The sequence below is a fragment of the Misgurnus anguillicaudatus genome, chromosome 19 (assembly GCF_027580225.2).
Source record: "Misgurnus anguillicaudatus chromosome 19, ASM2758022v2, whole genome shotgun sequence".
Lineage (NCBI taxonomy): Eukaryota > Metazoa > Chordata > Actinopteri > Cypriniformes > Cobitidae > Misgurnus > Misgurnus anguillicaudatus.
In genome coordinates, this window is record NC_073355.2 from 49,514,559 (window position 1) to 49,532,597 (window position 18,039).

The 18,039-nt window shown below is 36.8% G+C and overlaps 2 protein-coding genes across 2 annotated transcripts in view; both read left to right on the forward strand.

Moving 5' to 3' along the window:
- LOC129423053 (uncharacterized) overlaps window positions 1–18,039 on the forward strand; it is a 195,797-nt gene that overhangs the window by 156,515 nt on the left and 21,243 nt on the right. The gene's annotated exons all lie outside the window — the stretch shown is intronic.
- LOC129422871 (uncharacterized) lies at window positions 784–16,600 on the forward strand. Its single transcript, XM_073857931.1, has 2 exons — window positions 784–1,710; window positions 13,652–16,600. The coding sequence occupies exons 1-2, from the start codon at window positions 786–788 to the stop codon at window positions 14,695–14,697; spliced, it is 1,971 nt and encodes a 656-aa protein (XP_073714032.1). The 5' UTR covers window positions 784–785; the 3' UTR covers window positions 14,698–16,600.

Genomic DNA, 18,039 nt, shown 5'->3' on the forward strand with positions numbered 1-18,039 from the left:
TGGTCTTAAATGACCGGCCTACAAAAAATAGTTTATAACCAGGACCTTCTAATGCCCCAAAAGATGTCCAAACTAGCACTGTCTGTTTTTAATGCAAAGCGCCCATTAACAAGGCACATGAAATAGGCTATTGTCATTCATGTGCATACGTTCAGTAAATGCATTAGATGCATGCTTCATTTACATGAGTTCACACAAAGTTTTTTTTTGTCATTTTGTTTTAACGACTCAGATTTGATAATGACTCTGTGCCATAGTGTACAGAATAAAAGCAAACTTCCTAGTTAAACATTAAAGTAAACTAGTGTGATCAACAGGGGTGAGTCTAAGATGATTTTAGGGGGGCTCAGCCCCTTAATGAGGGTATAATGAAAAATAATAAATAAATAAAATAAAAAGTTAATACAGTATTAGTTTAGGTCTATTTATGAACAGTAGCAGAGCTGGAATTTAATGGGGGGGCCAAGGCTACTTTACGTGGTCCATAGTCGATGAAAGAAAACATTGTGCAACCTGTATCAAAAAGAGACTTCAACAGGTAGGCCTACTATAACCCTTATGATAGAATCTAATATTTGGTGATATTGGAAACACCAGAAGTGTTATAGGGTTTTGAACACAGCACAAGAGTTAAACTACAAGAGCAGAAATTGACAATATAAATGACATAATGTACTTCACATAAAAAATAACATGGATACATGACAATCTCATGACAATCTCAAATGTGTTTTGTTACTCTGATTTATCAATATGAAATATTTACTGTCTTCATTTTAGATATGATGAAAGTGAAAGAGGAGAGTCAAGCTGAAGTGGATGAGAAACATCAGATTGTAAAAATAAATCATAATGTTTCACAGAAAGAAACTCTGAAGACAGAAGACATAAAGTGTGAAAATAGTTTCAGTGAAGATGAACGCCCTGAAGATCACAAGAGGACTCACAGTGAGAAGAAACCTTTCACATGTCAACAGTGTGGAAAGAGTTTCAGAAGAAAAGATAACCTTAACATACATGTGAGGGTTCACACTGGAGAGAAACCTTACACATGTCAACTATGTGGAAAGAGTTTCACCTTTCAATCGAACCTTTACCGCCACATGAAAACTCACAGTGAGGAAAAGCCACACGCATGCCATCACTGTGAAAAGAGTTTCATAGATAAAAGTCAACTTAAGAAACACACAAGAGTTCACACTGGAGAGAAACCTTTTACGTGTCAACAGTGTGGAAAGAGTTTCAGAGTTGAAAGTAGCCTTAAGATACACGCAAGTATTCACACTGGAGAGAGAGCGTTTACATGCCATGAGTGTGAAAAATGTTTCAGATGTAAGAGTAACCTTAAAGCACACATGACAATTCACAAAGGAGAGAAACCTCATGCATGTCTTCAGTGTGGAAAGTGTTTCAGTGTGGAGAGTCATCTTAAGAGACACATGATAACTCACAGCGAAAAGAAACCTCACGCATGTCTTCAGTGTGAAAAGAGTTTCACAGATAAATGTGGACTTGAGACTCACATGAGAAGACACACTGGAGAGAAACCTTACATATGCTCTCAGTGTGAAAAGAGTTTTATAAATAAACATGGACTTGAGATTCACATGAGAAGTCACACTAAAGAGAAACCGTTCAAATGCCATGAGTGTAAAAAGAGTTTCAAAACAAAAGCCTACCTTAAGAAACACACAAGATTTCACACTCGATAGAAATCATTCATGTGTCAACAGTGTGGATATGACAACAAAGCTTAGACATCAGCTGAGGTCTTATTAATAAAACTGTGCGTAGGATCCTTACTTAAAGAGCCACACAGATCCAAAATCGAAAATGACCTGTATTGCAGTGTGTCATGTAGCTGTCCATCAATGTAAACAATGTGCAAAGTAGTTGAACCAAAAAGTGCACGATTAATAAAGTTATTGGCATCTAAAGTAGGGAGTCGACTCTGAATCGTCATATAAATTGAAGCTCCTGCCTGACTTTATCCACATACATTCCCTGACAAAAGTCTTGTCGCTTGTGTACAAATTGAGCTGAAGTGCCACTAAAATATATTTCTAATCAAGATTCGTTTTCAAGAAATGGCTCATTTTAATCCCAACAGCTTTTGTAATAATGTTTCAGTGCAAAATGAAACTGTCAAAAAGTATTCTATATTCCCTGCTTGGTAAAGCCCATTGAGGCAATTTTTGCAAAGACATAAGTGTTGTCGCCTGTCATGTGAGCTTTATCTGTGACTAATAATCGATCAGTTGGGTCTCAGGTGTGTATAAAAAGAACCCCAGTACACTAGACCTTCACATCAACTGCAACTAGACCTCTGCAAACATGCCTAAGATTCACCCTGAGACTAAAGTTTTGATTATCAAGAGGCTGAAGACCAGATCTACTGCTGATGTGGCAGACACCTTCAATGTGTCTCAGAATCAAGTACAGAGGATAAAAAAAGATTGTCAGGCAGACCCTGCAAGACAACTGCTCGAGAGGACCGCTTGTTGGCTCGAAAATGGGCTGGCCTTGGATTTACCACTGCAGCAGAGCTCCACAAGACCTGGTCACCTGAAGTCCCTTTGTCAAACAGAACAGTTTATTGGATTTTGTCTCGAAATGGCCTCCATGGTCGAATCAGTGCCAAGAAGCCAGCACTAAACAAAAAGCAATTGAAAAACCATGTGGCATTTGCCAAGGCCCACAGCCCTGCTAAAAGGATGGATGTTGGAAAAGCAGAAGGTTGATTTTTCAGCTGAATCTTCTGTTGAATTACACCACAGTCACCTCAAATATATACCTCTTATATTCCCAACCATGAAAGAGGCAAGATTCTGCAGCATGATGGTGCTCCATCGCATACTTCCATTTACACATCAAAATTCCTCAAGGCGAAGAAGATCAAGATGCTCCAGGATTGGCCAGCTCAGTCACCAGACTTGAACATCATTGAGCATATGTGGGGTAGGATGAAAGAGGAAGCATGGAAGACAAAACCAAAGATTATTAATGGACTCTGGGAGGCATGCAAGACTGCTTTCTTTCTGATGACTTAATCAAAACATCATATTAATTTCTTGCCAAACCGCTTGGATGCAGTCCTTCCAGCTCAAGATATTAAATTTGGATCTCACAGCACCAATACTTAATTAGCTGACATATTTTTGTATTTGCAGTAAATTTGTTCGATTTCTGTATAGGCGACAAAACTTTTGTCTTGCCAAAATTTGACCTTTCTGTCTTGATTAAATGATAAATCTTTTTTCAGTGAAACTAATTCATTTCAGTGCATTAAACATCATTTGGGTTTTAGCTTTTCATATGAGCTATTTCTAACACCAATTGATTAATTAAAAGTCAGGTTAATAGCAGGTGTTTCTACAAAATAGATATGCGACAAGACTTTTGTCAGGGAGTGTAATACGTAATACCGTAATGGTTCAGTATCCACTTTATTTGAAACAACATGTGTCTCCTAACCATAACCTGTAAGTATGATTATAGCTACATACTTGCTTAAATGAGTGTAAAAATGTTAATGTCTGTTGTCGTTTTTATAACTTGGACTAATGATGAATGATGTGTATTGATGTTGTTGTTTAAAGGCAGGGTCCATGATCTCTGAAAGCCAATGTTGACATTTGAAGTCACCTAAACAAACACGCCCCTACCCCAATAGAATCTGAATAGAATTTGATAGACTTGCCCCACACATACGCAACCCAGGCAACAATGCCGTTTAGTAGACATGCTCCTTACTGCGATTGGCTGTAAGTGTGTTTTGGTAGTCGGCCCGACTCCCTTTTCCATAGTCTTTTTCTAAATTCACGTACCCGTCTTTAAACTTTTAATATACTGTCAGAGAGTCACGTTAACAAGACTTATGCTTAAAATTTGCATCTTACTGGCTCTTTAAAGTCTACATGTCCACAAAAGCCCAAAATGTCTGTACTTGTGTTCTTTTGAAACGTCATCAGTCGCTGCCCAAATACTGCTTCAATTCCAAGTTCGCATGAAGTCAAGGATTTGTTCTTGATCCACTCATTTTATCAAGGATACATTAGGAGGTGACTTGTGTGGACTTATGACAGCCAAGTTTTTCAGAACTTCAAATCTGTGGTCAGTAAGTAAAGATATAGGACCTAATATTAAAATTTCCTCTGACAATTTTGTATATATGAGTTCAAGTTGATTAGCTTAAATCACATATATTTTCTATAGAATCTTAACACTGAACCTTTGTACTTTAACTAGATTTTTTACTTCTGTTTACTTCATGTTGTACAAATGTTTTGTACTTTTATAATAAATGGTTGTGTTTTATATCATATTTCAAATATTTCAAATCAGCGTATGCACATGTTGCCTGAACCACATATTCATATTTTTTGTATGAAAACCAGAAAGGTTTTTGATTTCATTTTATTGCAAAAATACATAAAAGGGGACATTTCACAAGACTTTAATGTCAAATAAATCTTTCATGTCCCTAGAGTGTCTATGTAAAGTTCTACCTCATAATACCAAATAGATAATTTTGTAGGTGTGAGCAAAATTGTGCTGTTTTTGTCCTTTTTAAATGCAAATAATCTGATCTCTACACAAGATGGCAGTGCTGTGGTTGAATAGTGCAGATTATCGGTGGGCGGTATTATCCCCTTCTGACATCACAAGGGAAGACAGATTTCAATTAGTTATTTTTTCACATGCTTGCAGAGAATGGTTTACCAAAACTAAGTTACTGGGGTTTTCCTTAGTTGTTAGTTATAATCATCAAAATTAAAAGAAATAAACATTTGAAATATATCCATCTGTGTGTAATGAATGAATATAATATACATAATAAGCATATAATATATGCTTTTTGAATGGAATTAGTGAAATAAATCAACTTTTTGATGATACTCTAATGATATTCACCTGGGAGGGTGCAGTGGAGGAGGACTATGAACGGAAAAGGTTGAGGGACACTGAACTTCCAGCCAGTGCACAACAACAAGGCTGGAATGTGAAGTTACGCCCCGTGAAAGTAGGTTGCAGAGGATCAACATCCACCTCACACATCATCAAGGTTTAATATTTTGGCTTTAATTTCAGAAAAGCAACCGTTACATTTCAAGGTAAGAATGAAACTACAATGATTGTCTTAAAAGAAATAAATCTTAATTTTCTAATGTATTTTAACTGACGTATGCGGTCGAGCAACGCGACTTCCGGAGAACGAACCCGAAAACATGTTCGGGATGTGTCCGGCGGTTAGGTCATGTCAAGGGTTTATGCACTGAGTTATGAGAAAGGAGCAACCTCAGTAGATGTAAGGGCTGAGGAGTAGTGTGGCAGAGGGTGCCATCACTCAATTGACCATCCCACAGTCTCATGAGTGCCTTAAGTATGCATTAAGGGATATCAACATCAAGTCCTATACACCAGATCTATGACCAGCACCTGTATAATCAGATGGCTCTAAAGATCCTGCCTCTACAAGAACTGTTTCTGCAGTGAATATCCCTACATTTCAATGCAATATCAGCAAAAGAATAACTGTTAATGCTACCCAGTCTCATGTAGATGCGTATATATAGCATGAAGTGTGAAAATCGTACAATACATACGCCAAATTTGGCATATGATACGCCAGTCCTTCCCATTCACTTAAACGGTGCAGCTCTTTTTTTTTCGTTTTATTTATTGGTTCCTCAATTTTTTCTGTTTTTTTAAACAATGTTTGCTTTGGTTTAGGGTTACATTTCAGATTTGCTTAAGAAGGTCATTTAATATACAGGTTTCTCCATGTTTTGTCTATATTTAAGCCATGGTCACTTGGAGCTGGGGTTAGAATTGGGATTTGAATTAGGATGTTATTTTAATATATAACAAGAAGTTGCTAACCCTAAACCCAAGCGAAAATGTTTTAAAAAAACAGAAAAAAATCGAGAAACCAATAAATAAAACGACCAAAAAGATGCACTGTTTAAGTGAATGGGAAGGACTTAGAATTTGGTGTATGTATTGCATAACTTTCACACTTTGTGCTATTTATACCCAACTCCGTGAGACTGGGTTCAATAATGTGTCTGTGTATACAGCATAACATATTGAAATTCTAGTAGCACTCCATTAAGTGGAGGATGTAAAACCAATATTAGCAGTTATCTGTTCAGATTCACATGCAGCAAATGCAGCACCTTCAAGCCTTGCAAGTGGACTAAAATCAACTAGGCAAGATATTATATATGATATTCTCGCAAGTTGCAAGTTAATTGAGAAATAGTGATACAAGACTAATTATGTTTCTGTGTCGGTGTGAGTGGAGGCTAATGAAGTGGTTGACAAACTAGCTAAGCAAGCTTTAAATCATGCAGATAATAATAATAATAATAAGTTTATTTTATATACCGCCTTATTCAAACCCAAGGTCGCTTTACAAAGAAATATCACACAGTCAGATAAACATTACATAAGAAATTGCAATACAAGTAGCAATACAACAAAACATACAGTAAATGGACTATGAATGTAATTTAGAGCAACAGAAGTAGTATAGAGCCATTATTAAAGCTCCACACTCCAGTACAGTAGGTGGCGGTAGTGCACCGTTTGGTTACAAACCGCCATAAAACTCTAGAAGAAGAAGATTCGAATCAAAAGACTCGTAAAGGTTTTGAAGCCCCGCGAATGTATCAGTGTTTAAAGCGACCCTGTCTTCACGTGTAAATGCCTCTGTGTGCACTGAAATAATTGATCCGTCTTCGATTATTTTATTGTTTTGTGTCAACAGAAGACAGGATTTCTTAATACGCTAACCGTTAGCAGTGAGATGAAGTTGAAAATCTGACCCGGACTCACTGTTGTCTCTGGAGCAGGGATTCATTGTCCGGACAGCGTCATAAACGTCTCCTGACTCATACAGTTGTGTACTTTGAGGTAATGTACAGCACGTTTAATACCAATATTATTCAATGTTTTTACACATGTATTATGAACCAGTTTACTGTGGAGATCGATTACTTAAAACGGAAGATGTGCGCTATTCAGACAACTTTAAAATTACCTGAGGACTGCGTCTGTATTTAACACTTTTTATTTTAGTTCTTATTTACCTTTTATATTCAGTAACTGTAGGGGAGAGGGGAGTACAAACTGGTTTTACTGGCTGGTGCTAATGCTGGTTTGATGCTGGTTTAGCTGGTGTTCACTAGCAAGCCAGCACCAAAACACAACATATGCTGGTCTTGGTGGTATGCTGTTTTTTCAGCAGGGGTCCTTGACTAAAATATATATTTGAGTTGTCTTGACTGAAAACTCATCGTTTTGTCTCAAGATGCACACAAGTTGTTGTTTTTGTAAGATATGTTTGTAAAAACGACTTAAATTGCCTAAAATAACTAAGACCTTGTCCTGCTTGATTAATCTAAACCCTGTCCTGGAAACCACCCCTAAATGTTTGTTTTTGGGATCTACCGTTATCGTACATAGGGAGTGCAAACGTTACCTCATAGGTGGGGTTCATTGTAACAAACAGAGGGTTTTCGTAACACCTGCTAGAAAATGTAGTTTAAACACAAATAATTCAATAAAATTCTGTCTATATATTACAGGTGGATATTGTTTATATATCTGTCTATAATAGATAGATATCCACATTCATTCATTCATCCATGATCCTTCATCTAATCATCCTTGTATTATGCAGCAATGCATAGTAATATATTTTTTAAAGGGCTGCACAAATAAGCAAAAAAAATCATAATTGTGAGTTATTTCCCGTGATATTTTATTAATGTGATCTTTTTGATGAATAGTATTTTCATTCTCTTCGTTTCATTACCATTGTATACCTGATGCTTAACTGTAACACTGTGTGACACCTTACCCCACTGTGTTAAATGTTTTCAATCCCATCTATCAGTTACTAGGAGTTGCTAACATGTTACCTAAAACATAACATCAATTTGACAGGGATTAAAACTTGGATAAATACAAATCTTGCAGCATAATTTTGTTTAAAACATCAAGATTTAAGGCAGTTTCAGTTGAATTTATTCCCTTAGGTGAGATAATAAAAAGTAGTGTCTAAAAACGACCCCCCCCCCCCATACAATATCACTCTCCTTGAAATAAAGAAATCCTCCATATATCATTAAGGGGGTTGATTGATTCCTCCATTTTCCAGTCCTTGACAACCACAGAAGCCACACTTGCATTTGACCTCAAGGACTACATCAAGTCAAGTAAGTTTTGATGATAAACTTGATGATAAATATATTTGATCTATGGTATTATAGTTTAACTAGCAAATACTAAAATATCTTCATACAGTAGCTAGCTAGCCAGTAAATTAGATATCTAAATGTAAGCTAGCACTATTATAATAATAATGTTTATTCTGCGTTTGTGTTTCTTAATGAAATAATCTGTCTTTAGGAGCCATGTTAAGTGTATGTCATGTGACCGTGGAGAATAAAGGCGTCATTAATTATGTAGGGTTAAAATAAATACCTGTGTGTAGCTTTGGAAACATGGGGGTGAGTGCAGGAGCACATATTTTTGGTATCGTATATTCATTCAGACTCAGTATTGTTGACTTAAATAAAAAAAGGAAAATCAGGTCTACACCAAACATAGATTCAGATTATGTAATTAATGCTTGAGAAAACATTCTGAAGTGAAACATAAAAAAGTCTGAAACAGATGGTGAATGTTTTACTGACATTAAATGTTTGAATGCCTCTTTTTCATCTCTAGTTCACACCATAGAGTGAAAGTGATTGAGATCTTCAGTGAAGCTACTCCTACAACAATCCACCAATAAATGCTGGAGTAAAACACACAGAGAAATCCCTCCATTTGTGACAACTGAAATCTTCATGACATAATGTTGATGCTGGTGAAAGAGGAGCTTGAGAAGATGACAGATCCACAACCATGCAGAATAAAGGAAGAAGATACTGAGCAACAAATAGGTTGGTGTCTATTTTTCAATCTTTATTATTGATGGTTGAGGAATAATCATAAAAACATTGAGAAACACGAGGAGAAGATAAACTAAAATCCATGAGATGGTAACTTTCTGCATCTATAATAGATTCAGTAGAATTAGATTGAAACATCAGGTAAAGAGTTTTATCCAAAGCAACCTTCAGTGGATTGAATGACTGTGATCTCCATGCAGTGCTCTACTACAGTTAAACCTCATGCTGTGTTTATGTCATTATGGGGATAATTTTTTCTTTTACCCAAAAATAGTAAAAAAAGGATCTTAATCCAGCATTTCTTATATATTCAAGTAGGAAAGACGCAGTCTCGTCAGTTCTCTCGACAACACGCAATCACATCTGCCGCTTTTATTATTGCGCTAGCCCAAATGTGCTCGTGTTTGCTCCACTGGTATGTTACAGCAGATGCTTTCTCGAGATGTTAGACAGAAAGAAACAGAAACTTAAGAGAATGAGTGAGGCAGAGCAATGCGCAGGTACATCTGACAAGAACCTTGATGTAGTTTTAGTACCAAAAATAGGATCTTATTCCGGATCTTATCCCTTCCGAATACGTTTTTTCTTGTATTTGGCCCAAGTGTTTAAGTGGGCGTGAAGATTAAGTTTGCATGTAGATTTATTCACCCGATGGACATTCACGCCGCCAGCGATTCTCTACAATCCTCTTAAGCGGAGGTTTCCGCCTTCCGATTGGTTGCCGTGGAATGTTTCCGCCTTGCGATTGGTTGCTGCCGAACTCCGCCATAGCTTATTACCATGAAGTAATGTCAATCCATGTGACAGCAATTTGCACCAAAATGTATTTGTTTTTTTTTTATTTAGGCTACATAAAATGTATATTTAAATTTTTTTTTCTTTATATAAAATGAATACATAATCACTCTAAAATGAACATTAACTGAATTTAAAGATTATCTACACTTATCTGAAACGTTCAGATTTATAATTAATTTGCACCTGTAAAAATTATTTTAAACTAATGTTCAGGGGTTGTACGTCTTTAAAATTAACAAAGTTCTTGAGAATGATCTTTATTTTAAGCAAAAGAACCGTGATTTTAATTTTATACAGAATCGGGCAGCTCTACTGCAGCCCTACTATGCACCACCCTCTAGCCTATGATGAAATCATTATGTAAAATTTGCAACATTAATATTTTCTTAATATTTGTATTTAGTAATGTGGCTAAAGCCCCCTAAAAATGGCCTAACAACGCCCATGGTGATCAACACTGTAAATGTTTGTCATAGTTTATTTAATATTGCCAAAATGATTAACAGATAATGCTATTTTCCCTAAAATATTGAAGTGCATAAGCTCAGATTTATCAAGCCTATGATTAATTAATTAAAAAAAGAAATACAAAACCAGTGCTAACTGAAAGTAAACAAGTTTACAAATATAGCTGCAAGCAGCAATTGCGGGGCAAAGCACCTTCAGCGCAATGAGCACCCAAAGCACAGCAAGCAACATACAACGCAACAAACACCCAAGGCACATTGAGCACCCCAGGTGCATCAAGCACACAAGGCACAGCAATCACAGAGCCGAACCACCGCAGTGCAGAGCAACAACAGCAAAACTTTAATAGAAGAACCTTATCCATGCCTCAGGTGGGATTTGAACCCAAGAATTCAGAATCTCAATGCACGTGATTTACTAGAAGCGCCACTCAGTTGACACAGTTCAAGGGGGCAGAAGAAAAGAGCTTACACATCTGCAAGTATTGACATATGCCAATTACTGAAGATGCAGAAATGACACCACAGATCTGAAATAATATATGAATAACAGAATCAGATAACTCAAACAACAAAGAAGTCAAGACAAACCCCACTCTCATGGGATTCGAACCCATGACCTCAGAATCTCAATGTATGTGATTTACTAGATGAGCTACTCAGTTGACACCGTTCATGGTGGCAGCAGAAAAGAGCTTACAGAGCTGCAAGCATTGACATATGCCAATCACCAAAGATGCAGAACTGACACTGCAGAGCAGATATAACAGAAATACAATGTATATAAGTGAGATTGAAGACAAGAAGAACATTCTCTATAGTAATGCAATAAAATGTAATATAAAGTCACATTAATTTACTATGACAAAAAGACAACGTCACAACTACGGTCAACTTTGGATAGGTATTTCTAAGGAGAACAGAATATAAAAATTATTTTCAGTCACGTCTGTGCGGATTGCTCCAAACTTTATATGAGCAGAAACTGGCATAAAATAAACAAAATTTGTAAAAGGAGTAGCAAATTTTTTTTTTAGCATGTGCCTAACAATAACACATGAACAGAATGATGGAAAATGACAAATGAGGTACCGTTGCAATTGGCATAAACCAGTGAATCCAGTTTCACAAAGAAAAGTATTATTTGACAAAGTATTTAGAAGTTATAAGCAGTTCTATAAGAACTGTTATAGTTCATGACCACTAGATGGCGCTGTACTCTGACTTCCCAGGTACATTCTGGAAATCCTGTCAAAGCTCCCTACTGATTTTTGCGCAAATATAACCAATAGTTCAAAAGATATAACAATTTATGGCGCATTTCAAAATAGCGGGCAGGCGGTTCGGTCAAATCTGACATAATACATATCAACAGCTTCGGAATGAGCCAAGGAATCTGTAGACTAGGGCTGCACGATTCAAGCTAAAATGTGAATCACGATTTTTTTTAAATGGGAATTGAGATCCTGATTCTCACCCGATTCTCTTTTTTTACAAAAACATTTATTATGCACTTAACTAAAAAATGTGCTACAGGACTTTCAGTTATAATAACGTGTCTTAAAAGTCTCTTTCTTATTTTAGCCCCTTAAAATTTATAGTAATTTAAAATTTGTTAGCTGTTAAATTGCAACTGTGCTTTTTGTACTATCAAACTGGCCAACCTTAAAACTTTAAAAACAGTAACGTTAAACCTTTAAAAGACTAAAGATTCAAAATTTTGAGGCATCAGAGAGAAACGCAGACATGTAACAATGTTCCCCTCATGCTAAAAACCCTTTCTAATGGGGAACTTGTGGCGGTGACACAGAGGCCGTTTCTCAATCTGAAGGCTGCAGCCTCTATGGAGGTCGCATTTCTAAACTGCGCATCATAATTTCAGAATATTAACAATTAACGTTATAAAGATGACTAATATTTTTAGTTAATAATAAATTGTTGAAGTATGTTTATGACTTGCGAATGTAATGCTCCGTTAACTCAAATGAACAATGACGTATACAGCCTGCATATGCGACCACCGGAGGTTCCAGCCTTCCGATTTGGGTAGGTCCTGAGGTAAATAATTTCCTTGCCTACTTTTGGAACCACTGTTGTTGCATCTTCTGTTTCTCCGTCGCCACCAGTATTTTCCACGATGACGCTCGTTAATCCTCTCTTTTTGGTTAAAATTGCCGCTCCAAATCCACCAAGTAAACGACTGTGTTTAGGTCTGTCGCCTTGTAATACGTCACGCCGCAAATGAGATGAGAGAGAGGAAAGAAACGATCGGGTCTGATTGGTGAATGAATAGGGTTTGGTTTTACCCTGTATGAGTGTGTGTTAGCAAGTTTGACTGATATTCTTGGATTGTAATCTACGTGAACACGTAAACGCAGTATCTGAATACAGGGAAATACTGTATATGCAAGTGAATCGCCATCATTTAAAATGAAGATTGCATACATGTATGAATCGAGATTGTGATTCTTTTTCGATTAATCGTGCAGCCCTACTGTAGACCCAAGACCATAATTTTCTGACCAACATTTCAGTAGTTATGGGAAAAATAGCCATTTTCCATATCTCATGCCCATAGGTGGCGCTGTTACCAAATGTATTATGGACCCCTCAGTTCATGGTCGACATGACGTGTACCAAATTTCATTTCAATTAATCAAAGAATGACTGAGATACACCCTCAGAACTATTTTTGCGTCAACCTCGTTAAGTTTGCGCATTTATTACTTTTCAACAAAGATAAATATCAAAATTTTGTCATTTCAATACATTTCTGTGCGGCTCACTTCAAAGATCACCTGTGCCAAAATTCACAACAATTGAACCAAATTTGAAGGAGTAGTAGCGAATAAATGAAATGCTGTACATTTCAAAATGGCCACTACTGTAATGGGTGGAGTCTTACTGTAAGGTATTAAAAACAATAAGCACGAGGAGAGCAATCACGTGTACTAAGTATAATTTTTAAATATCAAACGGATCAGCAGTTATAACCAATTTAATTTTTGCACTGCTGGGGCGCTATAGAGTTAGTGCTAGAGACCCCATTTTTGGTCACATGACTTTGTAGGACCACCACTACAACGGTGCCAAATTTCATAATTTTCCTACTTACGGTTCATAGGGCTGCCATAGACGCCTAGGTAGCAGAATAATAATAATACTAACAATTCCATTAGGTGCCTCAGCACCTTCGGTGCTTGGCCTCTAAAAAGATAGAATCCAATGTTTGGTGATATTGGAAACACCAGAAGTGTTATAAGGTTTTGAACACAGCACAAGAGTTAAACTACAAGAGCAGAAATTGACAATAGAAATATAATGTACTTCACATTAAAAATAACATGGATACATGACAATCTCAAATGTGTTTTGTCACTCTGATTCATGAATATAAATTATTTACTGTCTTCATTTTAGATATGATGGAAGTGAAAGAGGAGAGTCAAGCTGAAGTGGATGAGAAACATCAGATTGTAAAAATAAACCATAATGTTTCACAGAAAGAAACTCTGAAGACAGAAGACATAAAGTGTGAAAATAGTTTCAGTGAAGATGAACGCCCTGAAGATCACAAGAGGACTCACAGTGAGGAGAAACCTTTCACATGTCAACAGTGTGGAAAGAGTTTCAGAACAAAAGGTCACCTTAACGCACACATGAGGATTCACACTGGAGAGAAACCATTCACATGTCAACAGTGTGGAAAGAGTTTCAGAAGAAAAGATAACCTTAAAGCACACATGATGATTCACATTGGAGAGAAACCTTACACATGTCAACAGTGTGGAAAGAGTTTCACCTTTCAATCGAACCTTTACCGGCACATAAAAAATCACAGTGGGGAGAAGCCACACGTGTGCCATCATTGTAACAAGAGTTTCCCACATAAAAGTCAACTTAAGACACACATGAGGACTCACACTGGAGAGAAACCTTACATGTGTCAACAGTGTGGAAAGAGTTTCAGAACAAAAGTTGAACTTAAAGCACACATGAGGATTCACACTGGAGAGAAACCATTCCCATGTCAACAGTGTGGAAAGAGTTTTACAGCTGCAAGTAACCTTAAGAAACATTTGAGGATTCACACTGGAGAGAAACCTTACACTTGTCATCTGTGTGGAAAGAGTTTCTCTGCTGAAAGTACCCTTAAGGTACACGCAAGGATTCACACTGGAGAGAAACCATTCACATGTCAACAGTGTGGAAAGAGTTTTACATCTGCAGGTTACCTTACGATACACATGAGGTCTCACACTGGAGAGAAACCTTACATTTGTCAACAATGTGGAACTTGTTTCACCTTTCAAACGAACCTTAGCCAGCACATGAAAACTCATAGTGAGGAGAAACATTTAACATGTCAACAGTGTGGAAAAAGTTTCACCTTTCAATCGAACCTTACCCGGCACATGAAAACTCACAGTGGGGAAAAGCTACAAGCGTGCCACCATTGTGACTAGGGCTGGGTACCGAACGTCAATACTTTTGTAGTATCGAATGAAAAACTTCGATACTTTGAGTTTAGAAAAATGATTTATCTTTCGATGCCAATTTTCGATTCCAAAAGCGGCTGTGTTTGTGAGCCTGTACTTGCGTGTAAGGACCTAAAGCGCCGGGGATTGGTTGTCCACCACCACGTGACGGGGAGGATTTCTGAAAATACTCGCAGTCACCCAACACAAGTGTAGAAAGGATGCAATATGAGAAGAAAGTCTTTGTGACAGTTTTACCAATAGAGTTAGCGCAAGTATGGCCGTGTTGTCTCCGTGAAAGACACGTCAACCAAAACCACGCTTCTACTAAAGTGACGAGGGGTTTCAATTTAAAGCACACGCGCAGCCTGTGTCTCTGCTTGTTTTACTCGCGCCTGGTTCCGCATGGCAAGGCTTTGCGCTTGCGTCTCCAACAACAGTCTCGACAAGGTGTTCAAACTTGACCCACACGCGCATCTTGTGTCTCTGAATGCTTATGAAATACTCACGCCTGTCTCTCCGCATCGCAAAGCCTTCATGCCCTCGTCTCGCAAAATGGACGATGTGTTTAAACCTATTTTTTACAGTCTATGGTTTAAACTTGACGCACACGCGCAGCCCATCACTGCTTACAAGTCTGACTCGTTATTTACAACAAACTAAAATTCCATTTAACTGGTTTGCTAATTTCACTTGAATTAAATTACATTGAATGCATTTTCTACACATTTTAAAAATCCCAAATGTATTTAATGTTTTGATAATTATAAAGTTGAGTATTGTTTACAATTGACAAACATGCATACAAATCTTCCCAGTAAAACTCAGTCACCCATTTAAATATTTTAACTTTTTGTCAAAGTTGCAGCTATAGTGAACCCACAAATACTGTTAGTTCAAGCTAAATACCATTTTACATTTCATAAAATAAAGCAGTGTAAATTATATTCTTAATTTCTTTATTTTTGTTTCCTTATTTTCATAAAAAAAAAACGGATAAGGGTGTCTGCTGGCGCACCCCTATCCAAAAAGCACAACCAGTTTTATTAATGTTACCCTGAGTGAGAAGTGTTACCAGAATTTGTTTTAATTAAGGTGAAAAATAAAAGTTGTGTGTTTAATGTATTTTTTTGTTAATGTTTCAATGGATTTTAAAGCATATGGTATCGGAAAAAGTATCGTTAGGAACCGGCATCGAAACGGAGGTATCGAAATAGACACCGGATCGAAAGATTTTAAACAATACCCAGCCCTAATTGTGAGAAGAGTTTCCCAAATAGAAGTCAACTTAAGTTACACATTATGTTCCCAAGTACTGTTCCAATCCCAAGTTCGCATCATGCCAAGTTGAAAAAACATGCCCGGATGTGTTCTTGATCCGCTTATTTTATCGAGGATGCATCAGGAGGTGACTTGTGTAGACTTATGATAGACAAGTTTCCCAGAATGCATTTTGCGTCAGCGGCAATGAAGCTTAAAACCTGCAAAATTTTTGAAATATTTCTCTTTCTGTGTCATAAAATGTAGCTGTTCAGTGGGTTGTCAGTGCTGCTGTGTACACTGCCTAGGGCAGATTCATTACTGCAAATCCTTCTGAAATTTGCCGCTGGCTCAGTGCAGCTAGTCTGCCCTTCAGTGTCTGATGGTCAAATATGAAATATTCCCTTTGGATATATCTAAATGACATTTTTGGTCTCGCTCACACAAGTTCAATTGGCTGCCAGTTCTGAAGCATCTGTGTGAAGGAGCCATATAGTTCTGGTGGTGCTGCTGGTAAAGTGGTGGGGAACGGAAATATTTGCTATATATCCAAATATTACAATAATCATTGAAAATTAAGATATTAAAGTCGCAATGAAAATAAAATGAAAAACTGTCATTTGTTATGGAATATTGTGGTATTTTTTACAAATTACTTATCTTTGAGCTTCATTATTTTTTTTAATTAATGTGCACTCATAATCTTTAATCAAAAATGCAAAACTCATCCCCTCCTCAAATCGATCTCTCATTACTTCCGGTCATATGTTATGGCAGGTGGGCGGGGTCCGAGAGAAGATCGCTGCGATTGGCATTTAGCAACACGACCCAACTTCAAATGATCCAATCAGATCTCGATTGATAAATTCAAATCCAACCCTGGCTTGTTTAACTTCAGAAGCTGGTTTCAACACTCAGGCCAACAGCTATAAAAAGTTTGTAGTGTTATTAGTTAGAAGGATGAATGTTTTATGAACTTGCATAATAAAACTATCACCAGGGAGGTCACGTAACCATATTAGACAGTGGTCATGTGTGATCAGCCAGGTGCAGCCTTTTATGTCCCAGAGTTTAAATATGGAAGCAAAGGGAGATTTAATTAGCGGCTATTAAACAGAGCAAATGGAAATGGCATTATTATTTGTGGAAACTATTCATATATAAACGGCAACATCGGAAATGTATTTAGGCTGGATTTTTTGTCAAAGTGTAAATCGACCCAAGATAGCAATAGACTCCGGGGCGGATCTGCTCTGAAGTCGCGTAGGCGTAGCTCTGTGTTTTTATCCATCATATCTATCTAAAATAAGTTAAACACTTGTCCATATAATACGGAGGAATCTAAACAAATAAATAAACATTTAATTTACTTTACCTTTACATATCAGTTAGCCCCCTAGCTCTCAGTTTGTACAACAATCAAAAGCTTCTTATTCTCTATTGGAAATCACTAAAATATATTTTCGTTTTCACATATTTATGTTACTAAATGAACAAAGAAAAAAAATCGCTATAATAATGTTAGATGCTGGGGTAAAAACAAAATGACAAATAAACATTTCATAACAGATCTTACCACGGTCGCCTATCCGTTTGTACAAAAATCAAAAGCCTCTAACATCATATTCTCATATAGACGTGTCAAATCGATCGAAAATTGCTCAAATATTCATTCTCACATATTTAAGTTACTAAATGAAGAAAGATAAAAAAGAAATGCTAAATTAAGGTAAGTCTCTGAGACGTAAAACAATTTTTTAAATGACTTTTTGCTGAGCACAAGAGAAAGTGGGTATGCCTACTGGTGAAGAGCGGTGCCTGAAAAAGCATTCATTTCCTCAAATGAAATAAAATAAATAATAATTTTAATGATAACAATAACCATTACAGAAGGTTCTGAATAGGTTATTTTTAAATAATCACCCTGCAACATTATGGGACCGTTATTTTATGGTTCCCAAAAAAATAAAAATAAATAACTACAACAAAAACGTCATGTATAAGTTACTTATAAATAACCACCCTGCAACGTTATGGGAACATATTTTTTGTTGCAAAAATAAAACAAAA

Bases quoted from the DNA above. Each gene is read 5' to 3' on its own strand.
- LOC129422871 (XM_073857931.1), top strand. From the start codon at position 786: ATGAAAGTGAAAGAGGAGAGTCAAGCTGAAGTGGATGAGAAACATCAG. The intron at 1,711-13,651 runs AGAAATCATTCA...TCTTCATTTTAG, and splicing joins CACAAGATTTCACACTCGAT to ATATGATGGAAGTGAAAGAG.